The sequence below is a fragment of the Ailuropoda melanoleuca genome, chromosome 8 (genome assembly GCF_002007445.2).
Source record: "Ailuropoda melanoleuca isolate Jingjing chromosome 8, ASM200744v2, whole genome shotgun sequence".
NCBI classification, from domain to species: domain Eukaryota; kingdom Metazoa; phylum Chordata; class Mammalia; order Carnivora; family Ursidae; genus Ailuropoda; species Ailuropoda melanoleuca.
The window spans coordinates 90,474,106-90,491,875 of NC_048225.1; the positions used below are offsets into that span (position 1 = coordinate 90,474,106).

General features: G+C 41.9%; 1 protein-coding gene across 2 annotated transcripts in view; it reads right to left on the reverse strand.

Moving 5' to 3' along the window:
• Positions 1-17,770, reverse strand: part of CENPF (centromere protein F) — a 64,777-nt gene that overhangs the window by 13,349 nt on the left and 33,658 nt on the right. For both annotated transcript variants that reach the window (XM_034666853.1, XM_002920959.4), the window contains 4 exons: positions 12,500-12,635; positions 6,965-10,371; positions 2,848-5,679; positions 1,424-1,576 (listed from right to left, as the gene is read on the reverse strand). In XM_034666853.1, the coding sequence (XP_034522744.1) occupies positions 1,424-1,576; positions 2,848-5,679; positions 6,965-10,371; positions 12,500-12,635 (6,528 nt within the window). The remainder of the gene's footprint in view (positions 1-1,423; positions 1,577-2,847; positions 5,680-6,964; positions 10,372-12,499; positions 12,636-17,770) is intronic.

A 17,770-nucleotide genomic window follows, 5' to 3' on the forward strand; every position in this document is an offset into this window, starting at 1 on the left:
TTAGACCCTCCAGTCATTTTTCTTATCATTTTCTGTCTCACAATGGCTTCCTTTCAATCTCTAAAAAAAAAAAAAAAAAAAAAAAAACTAAACTAAGATTTTCCCAATATCAGAGATGTTGCCACACTACTGTCTAGACCTAGAAGCTTCCTTCCTCTGCACTGTTCCTTGCGCGGCTGACCCCTCACCCTGCAGGTGACATTCTCTGACCTCCCCACCTAAATTAGGTGGGTCTCTACCTCCACACACCCCAGTTCCCAATTAGTCTGCAGTAAAGAATCTTGTTTGATTCATTTATAGCACTTGTGAGATTATGACTCTCTTCTATAGCTCCTATTTAATGATTTACTGTGTGTCTAGACTGTAAGGTCTCTGAGGGCAGAAACCACAGCACAGCACTATGGACTTGAGGCTAAACACCTCCCTTTTCCTTTTAGCAGAGTCTGTAAACCAGATTCAAGCCAGGATACTCCCAAGCCGCTCAGTACCAAAGGAAATTCCAGCATGTGCAGTACTCAAATATCATTCGTACAAACTCCTTCCACGCACCATTGCCAGAAAATTCCATGAGTCAAGCGCTGAGATGAAATGCCAAACCTTTTTGATTTTCATTAGATTAAATGCCACATTTAAAGTACGAATTTCCCCAACTCCTTACACAGGCTCTTACCAATAGCATGGCAACTCTTGGTGATTGTTTGGGGTCACAATCACGACTCTGTCTCGCGACCCTTTGCTAAGTACTTCCCGGGGCTGAATGTGCATAAGGACATCATTGGTATGCGAGTGTTCACGGTTTAACCGGGTCTGGCAAACAGGTTTCATTGCACCTGCAGCTTCTCGTGCATGGTAGCTGCTCCGGGGGCCCCAGTGGGAAGTCTCCGGAGGAGGGGAGGGCATGAATCAGCAACGTGTGCTCTGCAAACAGCAGTGGGGAGGGCGGCCCGGATGCTACAGATCTGCCACAGGAACCCTGCCCTAAAATAACATCCAAAGACTATTCCAACTTCGCATCTCTCTGTGACTTCCCGTGACTTTGCGGTTCTCAGCAAGATCGGGGCATCTGTCTTTGGCAACGTTCTGGCTCCTCATCCGAGGCAGGCTAGAAAAGCCGATAAACCTGGGGAAAGCTGCAGGAAATCTATTTCTGATGCGAGTTAAAGTAGTACCAGGCTCGCCTTCGAAAAAAAAATTGGGGCTCCATGACAGGAATTTTCACGGGTGCCGGAGCCGCTTGGGCCTCCTTCTGGGCTCCCTGACAGGGCTGGAGGGTGAAGATGAGTGCAAGTCTCATCAAGACCCAAGTGCGGGGCTATTTTAAAAGCTACAAAGTCTGGTACCTTCCAGGTCTTACGAAAACAAACAGGGAGAGGGTGTGCACTGCAATATTGGAGCGTCATGAGAATGTCACAGAGAAACTTACCTTGCTGCTCTTTATTTCCTGCGACATTATATTTAATTCTTCAGTTAGCCGATTTTTCTCCCCGAAAAATTCTTCTTTCAGCTCGGTTGTTTTCTGCGCCATCTCGTGCATTTCCCTCTGCAGCTCGGTTTCCTTCCCAGTCATTGCGTTTACCTGAAATTTCATCTTTCGTTAGGATCTGCTTTGGGTTACCTGTTTTATGCAAATTAATCACTCGGATACAACACACTAGTAACACTTCCTTTCACCTTCAGTAATAAAATGGAACCAGGCTAATCCTCCCTTTACTAATCCACTCAACTACTATCCTCAAAACCTACTGGCAAGCTTATCTTTTCTTCTCAGCCAAGGTTTAATAAAAGACAGCAATGAGGAAAGCAATGACAAGGAAAGATAATATTACAAAGTCTTAAAATCCTTCATAAAGGTATTAATTTGTATTAAACATAAACATTAGAGACCATTGTATGAGGTAGCATCTTATATTTTTATCAGTTCTGGGATCTCTACTAATCCCTCGATGCCATACTAATCTGCAAGAGACATGCCTAGGATTAGTTAAAACCAATTAAAGTCCTACCATTGGCATTTGCCCCTGACGTTGAAAGAGCCTGGCAGAATTTGCCAGATGATCTCTATCATAACTGCCATCTTTTGTAAGCTGTGTCAAAACTTAAAATTCCTGGAAAATATTATAGTTATGATTGATCCCGTTTTCTGGACACTCCTTTTCCTTTTAATATTTGCCCAGTAAAAAGTGAATTTGAAGCAATCATTTTCCTAGATCAGTATGTAAGCCTAGAGGGCAAAAACTTAATTTTTCATTACTAATTGAGCCCCATGATGGCAGATTTTCCCCTTTAGCCACCAGCTAACAAAACAGGAGGTTGCACAAAGAGAAGGTATAAGAGGGGCTGAAAGCGTAAAATCCCCAAGACATACCCTGGGTAGCACAAGGGTTCTGCTGGTTACTGTTACCTTTGATAGTACTTTCTCCTGAAGGCAAAAAGGCAGGGCAGGGGTGATTGGGCTCCCTCCTGACCCTCACTAGTAACTGTTCTAGTCTTCTTGGCAGTAGTTCCCAGCTGGGTATTGGGAAGCTATGACTCTAATGTACTGTAAAAAAGAGTACTGTAATGAGAACCAGGAACTATGCCTAACCCAAAGCTTCTCCCGTGTCTAGGTGCCACGCTGAAAACCTGGCCCAATCCATAGAAGTGTCCCATGTAAACGTGTGCCAAACCAAAGAGTCACTGCTGCTCGAGCCAACTCAACGTCCCCGAAGTTCAAGGCCCCGCAAACTTAAAACCTCTACAGAGTTTGTTCCGATACTGCCAACGCTGTTCAGAAGGAAATCTAATCCACACAGTGGTTTCCCTCCCTCGTGACTACATATTCAAATGTAGATAGGTTAAGCCACTTACTTTTTCAACAAAGGACACGTTTTCCATTTTTGTCAATTCAAGCTCTTTCTCCAGATCCCTGTGGGAATCCTGCAGTGCTTCTAAGGTATCTTGCAAAGTGTCATTTTTGGATTGCAGCACTTGGATCTTCTCCTCCAATTCTACCATCAGATTTTCCAGTTCCACTTTTTGCTTCTTCCAAAGCTGCTGTTCTCCTTCCACCTGGGACAGTTTAGAGGCGAGCTGCTCTCGGTCTTGAACCTGGTTTTTCAGTATGTTGATTTCTTCGTCCTTCTTCTCTAGCTTCTGTTTGCCATCTTCTACTTGTTGAAGGAGGCCATTCGCAGAAGACTGCACGTTAAGGTAGTTATTCTTGACCTCGTCAAGACCTTGGAGCAACTGAGCCTTCTCATATCCAAGAGCATCTACTTGAGTGCGCAGACTCTGTGCCTGGGCCTTCCAGGTGTCTTGGTCCTGACACAAGGCCACCACTTTCTCATTTAGCTCCTTTAATTGGGTTTGAAGCGTCTCTACTGCAATTTTAGATTCTTCTCTTATCTGTACCTTTTCTTGCTCTTTTTCTTGCAATAGATTTTCAAAGGAAGAATTTAATATTTCTAATTCAGATACCCGTCCTTGCTCCTTCTGTAATTCTTTTATCACATTTTCTTTTTCTGACCTTATATGGACAAGATCTAATTCCAAATCTCTCAGGGTTTGGGCCATCTCCTCTATTTTTGCTTTTAGAGTCCCCACCTCTGCTTTGGAATTCTCAGCCTCAAGAATCACGCGCTCTCGGTTTTCCCTTGATCTCTCTAGTTCTCTTTCAAGGTTCTCTACTCTATCCTTAAGCAGGTCAACGTGATGCTCACTTTCTGTCAGTTTTCCTAAGACCTGGAGCTGCTCCTTCTCATCAGCTTCTAGGCGGACTTTCAGCTTTTCAATGCTGTTCCTCAGCTGATGTATTTCCTGCACTGAGGGGTCCAGAATCTCTTCTTCGACCTTCTGGATTTCTTGGTCATGACACAAGGCTATCACTTCCTCATTGAGCTCTTTCAATTGTGTTTGGAGCATTTCCAATGCAGCTTTGGATTCTTCTCTCATCTCTATTTTTCCTTGTTCCTCTTCTTCTAACCGACCTTTCAATGAAGAGAGTAGTGTGTCTAATTCAGACACCTGACCTTGTTTATCTTGTAGTTGTTTTACCAGATTTTCTTTTTCAAACCTTATTGTGCCAAGGTCTAATTCCAGATCTCTCAGGTTTTTGGTCATCAATTCCATCTGTGTTTTTAGGGCCTCCACCTCAGCTTTGGAATTCTCAGCATCGAGAATCACCAGCTCTTGGTTTTCCTCCGACATCTGCAGTTCTCTTTCAAGGTTCTCGACTTTATCCTGAAGAGAATCAGCCTTACGCTCGCTCTCTCTCAGTTTCTCTAGGACGTGGAGCTGCTTCTTGTCATCAGCTTCGATGCGGACCCTCAGCTTCTCAATGCCTTGTCTGAGCTGGTGCACTTCCTCCTGCGTTGAGCTCAGCCTCACGGCAACCTCACCCTTCTCCAGCAGTGCACCCTCCAAGGCCTTGGCGACAGTCAGCTTTTCATGTTCTGATTCATGCAGTCTGGTCTGCAGGCTTTCAGATTCCCTTGCAAGTGACTCCTTCTCTTGATTCAGTTGTTTGATTTGGATTTCCAACTCACTTTTTACCAAAGACAGGGCCTGTGAGTCCTTTTCCAAACTCTGCAGCTGCTCCTGGAGATGAGTGTTCTCTTCCAACAGCTTGGTGACATCGGAGGACAACGTCTCAATGAGCTGTGTTTGCTCCCTTACCTCAGCTCCAGCCACATCAATGTGACATTCACCTTGATGAGATTCGAGCTCTCGTATTTTCTGCTTCATCTTTTCAGACATCAGATCCAGTTCTTTATTTTCTTTTGACAAAGTATCTAATTCTCCATGAAGCCGGTTTCTCTCACTGGTGACCACAGAGAGTTCTTCTTCAAGGCGGATTATAACGTTCTGCTGATTTTCATTGTCTTTTTCTAAATATAGCTTCTCTGTCTGAACTGTCTCTAAGTCAGCTTCCAAAGAGAGGGCATGATGCTCAATGCTACCTTTTTCAGACTGGATCCTCTTTAGCTCATTTTCCACATCAAGAAGTCGCTCTCTCCAGTTGTCGCTCACCTTGGCCACACTATCTTCAATAATTGCATGCGACAATTTATCTGCGCATATTTCTAAACTAGAATTGAGGCCTTCCAAACCTTCTGTTCTCTGGTGTAACTCCTGCTTGTCACAAGAAAGGTATTCCAATCTTTCACTTAGGTTTGATTTTTCTTTCTTGAGTTCCTCAACCATTTTTTCTAATTCTATACATGCTTCCATCTCGGCGGTTATTTGTGCTTTCTGTACATGGAATTTTGAGTCTAACTCTTTTATTTCATTTAGTAAGCTTTCAACTTTTTTGTCACGTTCCTCTATGATGTGAAGTAACCTCAAATTCTCATTTGATGACTCTTTTACCTGCAGTTGAAGATTCTGAATGGTGACCTGGGTCTCCAGAAAATCCATAGGTACCAGAGCATTAGGACCAGAAAAGGACAAGTCAGAAATGCGTTCTAAACAGCCCTCGGTTTTGTCTTCTGCTGGGGTTTCTAGGGACTGTTCCCTAGACCATTCTCCTGTGAATCTGACTGGACTGGTCTTGGTTACTTTTCCCATCTCCAGATTGAGGTCCTGCTGAACACCTTCTTCACAAATCTGATGAATGTCATGCTTTGGTGTTCTCTCTTTAGTTTCCAAAGTACGTTCTTCTGATTCTTTCACATCACAGCTATTGTTTCCAACCTGAAGAGCCTGTAGTTGTAATATAAAATGAGAATTCATTTTATTTTTCAAGAGGAATCAAAATAGAATAAATAGGCTTAATTATTACTTTATAGAAACTGGCTTCTTGCTTCTGCTAAACACATCTCTTCAAATGGTATATTTCCCACCTCGTTCTTCTCTCTCCAACCAAATACCCAACGCAATTAAACAAACATTGAGTAAGTGTTCGCCACAGGCAAGACACTGGGTAAGGTATTTATCACGAAGACAAACCCTTCAGGTCAGTTATTTGATCATCTAAATTATAACATACTTAAATTTCATAATTTTTTCTTGCTAGAGATATTCTTGATAGCCTATGTATAAAATTTCTTTTTGTGATTATCAGGTAAGAGGCTAACAAATTCCATATAAAATGTTCAGCTTCCATCTTTAGCATTTATGATATTCTTCACTGAGAAAAGTTCATGACCAGATCATGACCAGATCCCCACCCCAAGGGCTTAATCACAGAGCCAGCACTCTCCATATTCTTGGATAAATTACATGTCTGGACCTCACCTTCTTCTCATCTATGAAATGGGGATCTACTGTTGTGACCACTATGACTGTCATGTCACCACCTGCCCTCCCTACCTCACTGAGGCAGACAGAGGGAAGCAAGTGAGACGCGCTGATGGCACAGCATTAGTAGTTTAGCTGGTAGACTAGAAAAGGCAAAGTTATGACTAAACAATTTCATATTCCATAAAGAAAGAGATGTCTCTTTAAATGACTGATAAATCATAGATTTGTATCAGAGCAAGATGATAAGAAAATTATTCAGTAATATGTAATAAACTCCTGCATTTAGTTTCATGGCTTTAACTCTGTAATATTAAAATCGTCTGAAAAGGGCAAGAAAACTTAATATTCGTATCATATTGCCATCCATAAACTCTAATATTTAACTGTGGTTTATTAACTCACAAAGAGCGAAAACATACACATCCTGAAGATGACTTTGACTCCATAATATAATTTTCCCCAGGAGACTTTAAAAAACATCTTTAGCAATTTCCCATATAGTAATGTTTGAGTGGAATCATTACAGAAATTTACATCCCCCCTGGTCCCAATCAGGCTTACTTTGTCCAAAGTCGTGCTTTGTTTAAACAAAACAAAACCAAACCTTTGGTATATTTTGTTTTTATACCCTTGAACTCTAAAAATATTTTGTTTGATTTAATATAGATTTCAATTCAACAAACATTTCTCGAGTACCTACTGGGCATGTAACTAGAGAAACAGCATGTAAATCCCAGGTACTTACATCTTCTATGTCAGGGCCAAGCAAAGACCGAGAACTCAAATCCAGACCTTGTAGCTGGAGTCGTGCTACTTCAAGCTCAAATGACAGGTGTTCAGTCTGTTTCTTTTCTGCTGCCAACTTGGACTCCATCTCCATGGTCACGCTTGTCAGCTTCTGTTGCCACTGTTCATTTTCTGACAAATACTGCTTCCTGAGACAGTCAAGCTCTTCCCTTTCAGAACTTAATAATTGCTCGAGCTCTTTAATTTCCTTATTTTTCATAATCTCCTGACTTTCAATTTTGTCTTCTAGCTTTTTGAGGGATTGCAGGTACATCTGACAGAGGGTCTCAAGTTCTTCAATGCTCCTCGCTGGGGCAGACAGAATTTCTTTCCTGGTCAGATTCTTCTCCTCCTCCGGACTGCAGCAAGATCCTTCGTCTATATTAGACTGGTTTGCTGAAATAGTCCCTTCTAAATTGTTCAAAAGTGATGTTTCTCCTGTCTGGTCTAAAAGGTCTTTGCAAAAAGAGGATCCCCCCAAACGTGTAAGGCTAGGGCTGTCTGTCATGCAAGAGAATGATAATGACAGAAAATGCCCTTCCTCGGGTCCCAGCATCTCCTCCTTTACTGAGTCACCTTGGAAGTTTCTCAGACTTGTTGACAAGATCGAATTTTCAGCCTTTAATGTGTCCACATAAGACTGTAGCTCTGACAGCTTCGAGCTCACTTGACGGTGCTGATCATATAAAACTTTGTGTTCGCTTTGTAAAGACGAGAATTTCTCCTGTAATTCAGCGAAGTGCATTTGGACTTCTTTGTTGGACAATGTCAAGTGCTCATAACAATTACTGTCATCCAAAGAATTGAAGGACGCATGTTTCTGCTCATTTTGTCGTTCATCAGATTCACCTTCCGCCATTTCTTTCACCGACTCACCTTGGAGAAGGCCATTTTCGTCATTTAGTATTTTAACTTCATTTACTAGTTTCTCCATCTCCTCTGCCATTTTACTAGTTGCTGTGATGCATTCTGATCTTGAATCATTCAGCTCAGACATTAGCTCAAGCTTTTCGACCTGCAGCATCTCACACATCTTCTCTAGCTCACTCAGCTTGCTCATTGCTGTTTGTAGAGAGCACTGCAGAAGCGCATTGTCATTTTGACTTGCTGACAGCTCATGCAGCACTGAAATATACTTTTCTTCTGTACCTATGTCACAGTCTTTAGGGCCACTAAGTTCTTGTGACTGAGCGTCTCGTTGCAAATTTCCAGCTTCCAGTTCTATTCCAATTGTCTGTAGTTCGTGCTGTAGGCGTTCCTTATCCTTCTCACTTTCCTGAAGTTTCAATTCCTTATTTCTCCTCTTTGCTTCTAATTGCATCAGCTGTGCATTATAACAGTCTAGAGAAGGATCTTTAACTTCAAGATCCATCGGAAGTTGAACATGACATTTATTTATCTCACTCTCTCCTTCTACAGAGTCGTTAATTGGTTCTGATTCTAGAATTTGATGCTCTTGTTTCGTCTCCATTAACATCATCAGGTGCTCATTTTCTTGCATTAAGGCATTAAGTTCCTTTTGCATCTTACTGTGTTCTTCCTTTAAGGTCATGATTTCTCGCTTTAAACCATCCGCCTCACTCTTGGAATTGTTTTGGATATCCGTAATCTCCGATCTCAGATCTTGCTGCACTGCCCCCAACTCCAGTACTAGATTCTGGTTTGTTTCTTCAGCTAACGCTAATTTTGTTACAAACGCTTCCTGTTCCCTTGCAAATGTTTCCTTTAGATGGTCCAGTTCCTTTTGTCTATTTTCACAAGCACTAGTGCACTCATTTAGCAAGCATTCTAACTGAGAGTTCTTTTCTTGAGCTGCTTGATATTTTTCACTAAGATCCTCAAATGCACGTCCTGTTTCTTCACACCTTTGTTGTAAAATAAGTCTTTCTTGCTTATACTGATTGGATAACTCTGAAATGCTTTTATCTCTTTCAGCTATACAATTTGAGAAACTCTCACTTTTTTGGAGTAAGTTAATCTTCTCTTGATTTAAGGTTGCATTAATTTCCTTGAGAGTCTCGTTCTCTTGGGTCAGATCTTCAATTTCCTTTCTGTTTAAGGAAATAGTGGAACTCATTTCCTTTTTCTCCGAGCTCAGGGTTTCAGACAATAGTTGTAGCACCTTTAGAGATTCTTGAAGTAAATGGTTACTCTTTTTTAATTCTTGAATCTCTGCTTGCTCAGTTTCTAATTTTTCATTCAAAAGTTGGATCTCTCTTTCCTTGTTCTCCAGGGCAACTAAAGTTTCAGCAAAAGCATTCTGATGAACAGAAGTGTCTTCTTGTAACTTACTAATGCGTTGACTTGTTTCAGCCACAAAACTTTGATGCATCTGCTCTGCTTTAATGAGATTTTCTTCTATTTCTCCTTTGATTTGCACCAACTCTTCACACTGCTTTTGTAGATCTGAGTTCATCTGCTTTTGAGACTCTAATGAAAACTCGAGAGACATGACTCGATTTTGTAAGATGGCTGAACTTTTTGGACTTGGGATTGCTTCTAGATGGCATTGGCTCCTCTCTGGAGGCGTGCTTCCTTGTTCTCCAATTATATTTACAAAGGAATTATTCATTGCAGACTGCTGTTCAAAAGCCAAAAGACTTCTGTGATGAGCCTCATTTGTCACAAGAGAAGAGTCTTTGGATTTTAGCAGATCGCCGAGGCTCTCGTATTCAGCCTGCAAGTCTTGGTAACGCTGGTCTTTGTCTATGACTTCACTTGACAGTAACTGAAGCTTGTGTTCGAGATCTTCCACTTGCCCAGTAAGCTCAGAAATCTTCAGGCACATATTCTCTGTTTCCTTCTTGTGTTTCTGGTCCGAGAACTCGGCTTTCTGTTGCAGGTCTGCGTAAGCTTGTTTCTGTGTCTCTACCTCCACAGTCTTGCTGTCTATCATGTTGTGAAGGTTTCGGATCTCAACATGGAGATTTTCACTTTCCATCTCCAGTGTTCTTACTTTCTCATTGTACTCATGACTTTTTATTTGTTGTGTCTTGAGACAAGTTTCCAAGTGATTAATTTTACTCTGCAAGCTTCCCTTTTCTGATTCCAGCTGACTTAAAAGTTGTTCGTTTTCACTTTTCCAACGAGCAAACAGAGTCTTCTCTTCTTTCAATTCTTCATATTCTTTCTTTTTTAACTCCAAGGCAATCAGTAAAGATTCGGACTCTTTCTCCATTTTGCTTAACTTATCATTCAGTTGTTCAATGTGATGCTCCCTTTTCTTCAAAAGGTCTTGAGAGCAATCTCGCTGCTTTTCCAGATCAACCAAGGCAAGCTTCAGTTTGTCTAAAGTCAAGGAATTCTCTTGCTGATTGACTTTTTCTTGAAGATCTCTTAACATGGTTTCCTGAGAGGCATTCTTAGCTATTAAAAAAAAAAAAATCGGTTGTCATGTTTTTAATAAATATTTATTCTGCAAGAATTCTAAACTCTTTTTAAAAAAATCCAAACAAACTAACAGCTTCTCAAGCCCTATGACAATCAAAATTATTGCCTGGGTACCTCCTGGAAAGTAGATCACCTGATAATTACCTGAGCTTACATATATAGACAATGAGGAAATGGTCCTTATAAGGATAAGAGGGACCCCTGGGTGGCTCAATTGGTTAAGCGTCCGCCTTCAGCTCAGGTCATGATCCCAGGGTCCTGGGATCGAGCCCCACATCGGGCTCTCTGCTCAGCGGGGAGCCTGCTTCTGCCTCTGCCTGTTATTCCCGTTTGTGTTGTGCTCACTCGCTCTGACAAATAAAATAAAATTAAAAAAAAAAAAAAAGGATGGCAAGACATTTGTTCATCTTCTTTCTAAACTTAATAAAGTGTTGCTGCATAAAACAGCAAGAGGTTATTTTCCTAAGTACTTGAAACTTTTCTATGTTCACAAATGTGTATTTTTCCCCTTCTGAAATACTTATTCAGAGAAAGAAAACTGTGAGAAGAGAGGCATTGAGGTAGAAATATTCTAGTTCACTACGGAGTAATTCTGATTCCCCAGGAAAGTGAGTAATTATTGCACCATGTTAGCCAAATAGCCATAGGATTGGACTTAAGTACAAAAGAGTAAATGATGCCGTGTATCAATAACTCTCAAGGCCTATAGGTACTGTTGAGGAACAATGTCGCCCACATCCCAGCCCCTCACAGTAGGTGTCTATGAATAGGACGATCAAATGGAAGATTTTCCAGACTCCACTGCTACTTTGTTTTCCGCCTAGGACCTCATCGCTACCCACGGGCCCCTCCTAGTTGGAAATACGGCAGTGCTTTCATTCAGCAGTGATGGGAAGGCTCCATGTTCCTCAAATACGTTGGGGGAGTATAAGCGTTTAGAATCTCAGTAGAAAATGATAAAGCTAGCATGTATGATAAACTCACTTGTTACACTACAAGGAAAACAATTCCTAGTTTTATTTTATTTTATTAAGATTTTATTTATGTATTTGAGAGAGACAGAGATAGCAAGGGAGAGCACAAGAGGGGAGGAGAGGGAGAAGCAGACCCCTGCTGAGCAGGGAGCCTGATGTGGGGCTCGATCCCAGGACCCTGGGATCATGACCTGAGCAGAAGGCAGACACTTAACCAACTGAGCCACCCAGGAGCTCCCAATTCCTAGTTTTAACCTGTTAATCTCAGTCTACCTACTGAGAGTTGATGGCCCTTGTGGTTCTGTCTTCCCAAGCCATCATTCCACTTTGCTTGTGAGGAACTCACACAACGACACTGGTGACCAACACTGAAAAACGCCCTCGCCCTTCCTTTTCTTATGGTCTTCTTTCAAGAAAGCTAAAGACTGACATTTTTACCCCCTGCTGTGGAAGAACTGAAAGCTGTCTTAGAGAGATCAGAGTTTAAAAGAGAAAGGAGTCACAGAGAAGTGTGGCACACATTCCACAAGGCAGGTTAAAAGAGGTCCTCAAGGTGCAAATATACCAGCTGAGAAAATTAACGTACATAAAAGACATACAGTACATACAGATACATGTGAAATGGTGAGCTCTTGTGCGTGCAGCATTATATGTGTCTGTGCGGGAAGTGAGGAAATAAAACCACTCAGTCAAGTAAGTCATCGAAAAAACAATGGTCATTAAGGGCTGGGAAAACATGCATTTAATACAGGATTTTTCCATCATCTGGGAAATGATAACAAGCAAGGAGATGAGCTGTCTGGATAAAACGAACAAACACACTTGAGACACAAAGAATAACACTCTGGGGTGAGAGATAGCACCAACAATTTACTATTGTGTGGAGAATATTTACCCTTCTGGTTTCACAGGCAGTTTGGGACTCCGTGTGTTCCAATTAAAAAAAAAAAAAAAAATCTAACTATCACTCTGAAACTAAAAAGTGGAAGAGAGAAAGCTTTCACCACCTCAACGGCAGACATCTTTCTGGGAAGATATATAGAAAAGTCGAAAAACGTTTCTAAGGCCGTCCATCCTCCCTCATGGGATATCAGCTTAGAAAAATACCTCCAAACGCTCAGTTTACTTACCCCTCATTTCTTCTGCCACATTCTGGCTCTGGCTCAAACTCTGTTTGGCCTTCCTCAGCTCTTCTTCCAGGTGGCAGACTTCTCTGGCCCGCTGCTCAGACTGACCCTTAAGGAGGCTGTATTCCTTCTTCGCTTCCTAAAGCACACATTTAATTGGTTATAATCCAAAACACTCAAGCTAGTTATGACTTCTGCCTTATAAGGGTCCCTAATTGGACTATTTGTATATCTCACTAGGGAAGGAATCTCACTTTCCCTTTGAGCACTTAATGAAGTTAGACATTCTTACTTCAATCAGATGGTTTTATGAATAGAACTCAAAACAAAAGCACAAACCCCAAAATGGACAATAATCTTTTCCCTTCAAGAAACACTTCTTTGAACTTTCTGGATGTCCCTATGCTTGTTAAAGAGTTAACTCATAGGAAAATCCTTTGTACAAGATCTTCAAAGAAACACGCTCCAAGGTTCCATCACACCTGAATGATCAAATTCATTTTTGCAAAGATCTGATGTGCTAATAAACCAAAATGCACATGACAAGATTTTTTACTTTTCGTTGTAAAACCATCTTAAGGCTTACTGTAATGAGGATGTTTTTATGAGCATTAAGTTTTTATTAAGAAAATCTACAGTGTGCAAGATGCTGGGAAGGGTTTTATGAAAGATGCAAACATAAATAAGACTAGAGTCTTCTGCCCTCAGGGCGGGTCTCCGACTCCGGTGGGGCAGGACTTGATCCTAACCACCCAGATCAAACCAGGATGTGCTAAATACTAAAGAGAGGTGGAGTATGCTATGGAAAAACAGAGGACAGATACATGGAAGGAAGAAATCATTCTAGATGGGGAAGCTGAGCTTTCACAGTGAAAACAGGTTCTTTGGGTGCCTGATGAGGTGAAGTAGCCACACAAAAAACTAGCAGAGACTCCTGTGTGTGTCCATTCTATGACTATGACTATTTTTGAATCTTAAAACCAAGCAAAGTTTATTTACATGCCAAATAAAAACAGTAATGCCAGAGCACCTGGGTGGCTCAGTCCGTTAAGCATCTGCCTTCAGCTCAGGTTATGATCCCAGGGTCCTGGGATCAAGCCCTGCATTGGGCTCCCTTCTCAGTGGGGAGTCTGCTTCTCCCTCTCCCTCCTTTGCTCGTTCTCACTCTCCCTCTCTCTTTCAAATAAATAAATAAATAATCTAAAATAAAATAAATAAAATAAAAACACTATTGCTTATCAACCACATAAGACTTGCCCAATAAATAAATCCGCTAATTATATTCCTCAATCTGTTTTTCAACCTTCGATGACTGTATAGGTGATAAGTATCTCAGCCTATATTCTATGCCACTCTCTGGACCACCGGGGATTGGCATATATTGTTACAAACAGGCAGAACCAAGCTCCTCACATCCTCAGGGGGAAAACATTTCATAAGGCTACCGTTTTTTTAAAACTGCACTTCAAAAATATGCCCCCTGAGAAGGGGAAATTTCTGAATCTTAAAGAAACAATTAAGACCCATCCTCCAAAACCCTACAGCCCCGTTAGAAAACAGATGGCCCTGGCAAAGCTGTGCTGGAAGTTTGCCTTCAATTATCAGTCTGGTTACTACCAGCAGATGGGTACCCATGCAGCAAAGCCAAATTCAAGAAGAGGGAGAATCTGGCTAGTAGAACGTACTTGAAAACTTCCTGGCAGCTGCTGTGTTCATGCATATATGTTCATTTCATCCTCAGAATAAGACAGAGCCTGTTGTAGTTACACTCCTCTGGCTCCTTTGTCCTAATCCTGCCTCCCTTCCGTGAGTTAAATGGACACTATCAATCAGGACTGACAGGCATCTCCGACTGATCCCAAGACTGAGAGGCAAACGTTCACCCCAGTCAGTGTTCAATTCTGCCAAGAGTGACCATCACGGTGCACGGATGTTGCAGACTTGAACGAGCAACATTAAACTGTAGAAATTAGAATCGCTCGTTCGCTCTCCAGGCTCAGAGTAGCCACCACTCAGATGAGATCACGGATGTGGAAGGAAAACTACCTGAAAGCACTTCAACAAGGGTAATGGAGCATTATTATTAGCATTTCTTCCCCAAATTTGACAGCAGCCAGATCTGTGTGATCCGTGCTAAGATTAGCGGAATGAGTTCAACGTAAAATAGTAACCAGTTTGTTTAACCACCTGCGTTGATGTCCCATTTTTATTGTGCAACCTATGACATATTTTCTCACCCTAAAAAATTAATCCAATCAAGTGGCATCTGCATCTGGACGAGGGGCTACAAAGCTGAGAAGACACTGTTCAAAGCTGAGGGCATCCCAACAGAAGGAAGCCAGGTAAAAAGAAGGAGAAGAGAAAGGGAAGGGGGCAACTTATGCTTGTTTATATGTCTGTTGGTCTCTATCCATTTCTGTCCATAACTGGGGGCGTTTAAATGAATAGTAAGCTCAATGGAAAGATTAACATGTCTTTCTCTATTTTGGCTTTAGCTCCGTAAATATTTGTTTCTAACAAAATGTTCAGCCAATCCTGGGACCCAGCAGGCTTATAATACTATGGCTATGACCAACCCAAGAATTTTAAAAGGCCGAAATTTGGGGAAATGGACATCTGAAAATGGATCTGTAGGCTGTCCTTCATCAGCAATTAGTTTCCTGTGAGGCCACAGCCACTTACAACTTGATCGGCTAGCTCGTTAGCAACAATGAGTTAAGCATACAAGGATGTATTCTCCTAGGCATCTCTTGCGTCCTCAAATGATTTGCAAAATTGGGCACTAGTCTAGAAAAACACAACAAAAATCCCTATTACCACAAACCAGCATTAGAGCTTAGCAAGCAATTCCACCCAGATCAATTCAGTTTAGGAGCAACAAGGGAAGCATCATTTCCCAGGGCCAGACAAAACAAATTTCATGATCCCATCCATGAATGGAGCTTAATACGTCCCCTGCTGGGACGAAGTCTCTATCATGAACAAGGGAGGGATACAGAGGATGTGTCTGTCCCCTTCCACCTCATCATTCTTGCCTGCCAGGCCAAGCTCCTCAGAGAACCTGGTATACTACAGCTCCCCAAGCTCAGGGAGGTCTCTGGGCAAGTGTTCCCTCATCTTGGCTATCACATGATGATATTTTAGTGCCTACCCCCCATGCGAGGGCTGGCACCGGATGTGGGATGAGCAGCTTACCTAAAGCCTCCTTTCACTTTGATACTAGATGTTCATTTTACCATTGATTGGGCCATGAAATCACATTTCTGGTACGGATATTTTCTCATTGTGAGCAGCCTATCTGTTTACTAAATGCAGACAAGGAAAATTTCATTGCAACTGTCGCATTACTTCAGCATCCAAAACCTATAAACATGCTAGGCTTGTTTGTCCTTACTTGGAATTCAACACAGAAAGATACCAGAGTGAGAGAGGAGTAGAACAGGCAAAATTTTTAATGTGAAAAATCTCAAAGGCACTATCCCCTGCTCATCACTTTCTGTGCCTATGGGGGACAGCAAACGGTGGGAACATCAAAAGGTCATAGCTGTTGTGGAGACCAGGACAATGAACGGGTAGCCTACAATACTTTGCTAATAAACACTCATGTGCTGGGCACTGGTCTAAGCACATTACATAGAATATTTAATTTTATCATTAATACAGCTTGGAAAAGGGAAGGGTATTATTAGCCCCTAGATGCCGATGAGTGAAGTCGGACTCAGAAGGCCTAGGTCATTGTCCGAAGGTCATACAGCAGGGAGGTGGCAGAAAATGATGCAATCCCAGGTCTCCCTTCCTCTAAAGCTACCATTCTGCTGGGTAAATCACTTTTCTAAGGCCAATCCCAATTCAAAATGCAAGAGCCAGCTAAACCTTTGGAATTCTTGTTATCCTCAACAGAAGACACATATCCATAAACATAAACGGAGGTCAATAGTGCTTGAATCCCTTAGCCCTGGGCTAGGCACTTTCACGGGACGCAGAAATCAATGAAATCTAAGTGCAACATGATATGCATATGACCCCCAGGCTAGAGTTCCTGCTGGATGAGCTCTACAGTGGGCAAACCAGACCCCGTGGGGGCGCACATGTCTTCATAAACACCTGCAAGAAAATGTCCAGCCCACTACTGTGACTTGGCCAGGCAACCAGTGTCTGGACCCTCTTCACCAGACTACTGCTTCTACAAAATGTTTCCACGAGGCAGCCAGTAGAGTCGTGGGAGAGTTTCTGGCTGCAAGGAAAGCTCACAGGGGGAAGAGTTCGGTGCCAGTCTGCCTGTGGAAATGTTAGCAGAAGCATCTGTTGGTTGGTCCCCACTGGCCAAAAAGGCAAACATTTGTTTTGCTGAAACAAACACTCCCATTTGAAAATGGTCGTTGATGAAACCATCATCTGACACGAAGTTTGCTTCCACTTGGGCGGCTGGAGCTGTGGCCTCCTGTCCCCAGCAGCATGACCCCTCCAAGGCCTGCTGCTCTAGCGATCACCTCTTTGCTACTGACAGATGTTCAGATTTTGCAATCAGGATACACTTCTCAAAGCTGTGGGGATAAATACATGTAGACTTTCCCCATCTGATAGAGAAGCGTGTTTTATATAGAATTCCTTTTTTTTTTTTTTAAAGAATCTTTGGTCTAAAAAATGATTGCAGAAGATTTAAAGAAGTGGGAAAAACTGTTTCCTGTGACATTTGAGAAAAAACTCCTGTTCTGCTGTACTTCTTTGTAAGATTACAGTGCTGATTTATGGTTTTAGTCAGGCTGTTTCAATCTACTAACTGTCCCTAAATAGTTCTCAAATAAGCCCTTTAAGATAAACTCCGGGCCAGGGCACCTCAGTCAGTTAAGCGTCCGACTCTTGATTTCAGCTCAAGTCATGATCTCAGGAGGGTGGGATCAACTTGCCCATCATGCTCTGTGCTGGGCCGTGAGTCGGCTTAGGATTCTCCCTCTCCCTCTGTCCCTTCAACCTCTACTTTCCCTCTTTAAAATAAATAAAACAAACTCCGGGCCACTAAATAAAGAGAAAAGCCGAATTAAAGTAAGTATGGATAAAAATCCCATAACAACATCAGGTCACTCTCCTCATATCCAAGCCACTGGAGAAACTTCATCCACCGTTTTGTGTAATAAGCATGAATCTCCAAAAAAAAAAAAAGGACACTGTCAACCTTGCACATGACAACATGACTTTGGAAATTAGGGCAACAACTAACAATGACTTGTTGGTTTTGGTTTGGGTTGGGTTTTTTTGATGTGGTTTTGTTTTTTT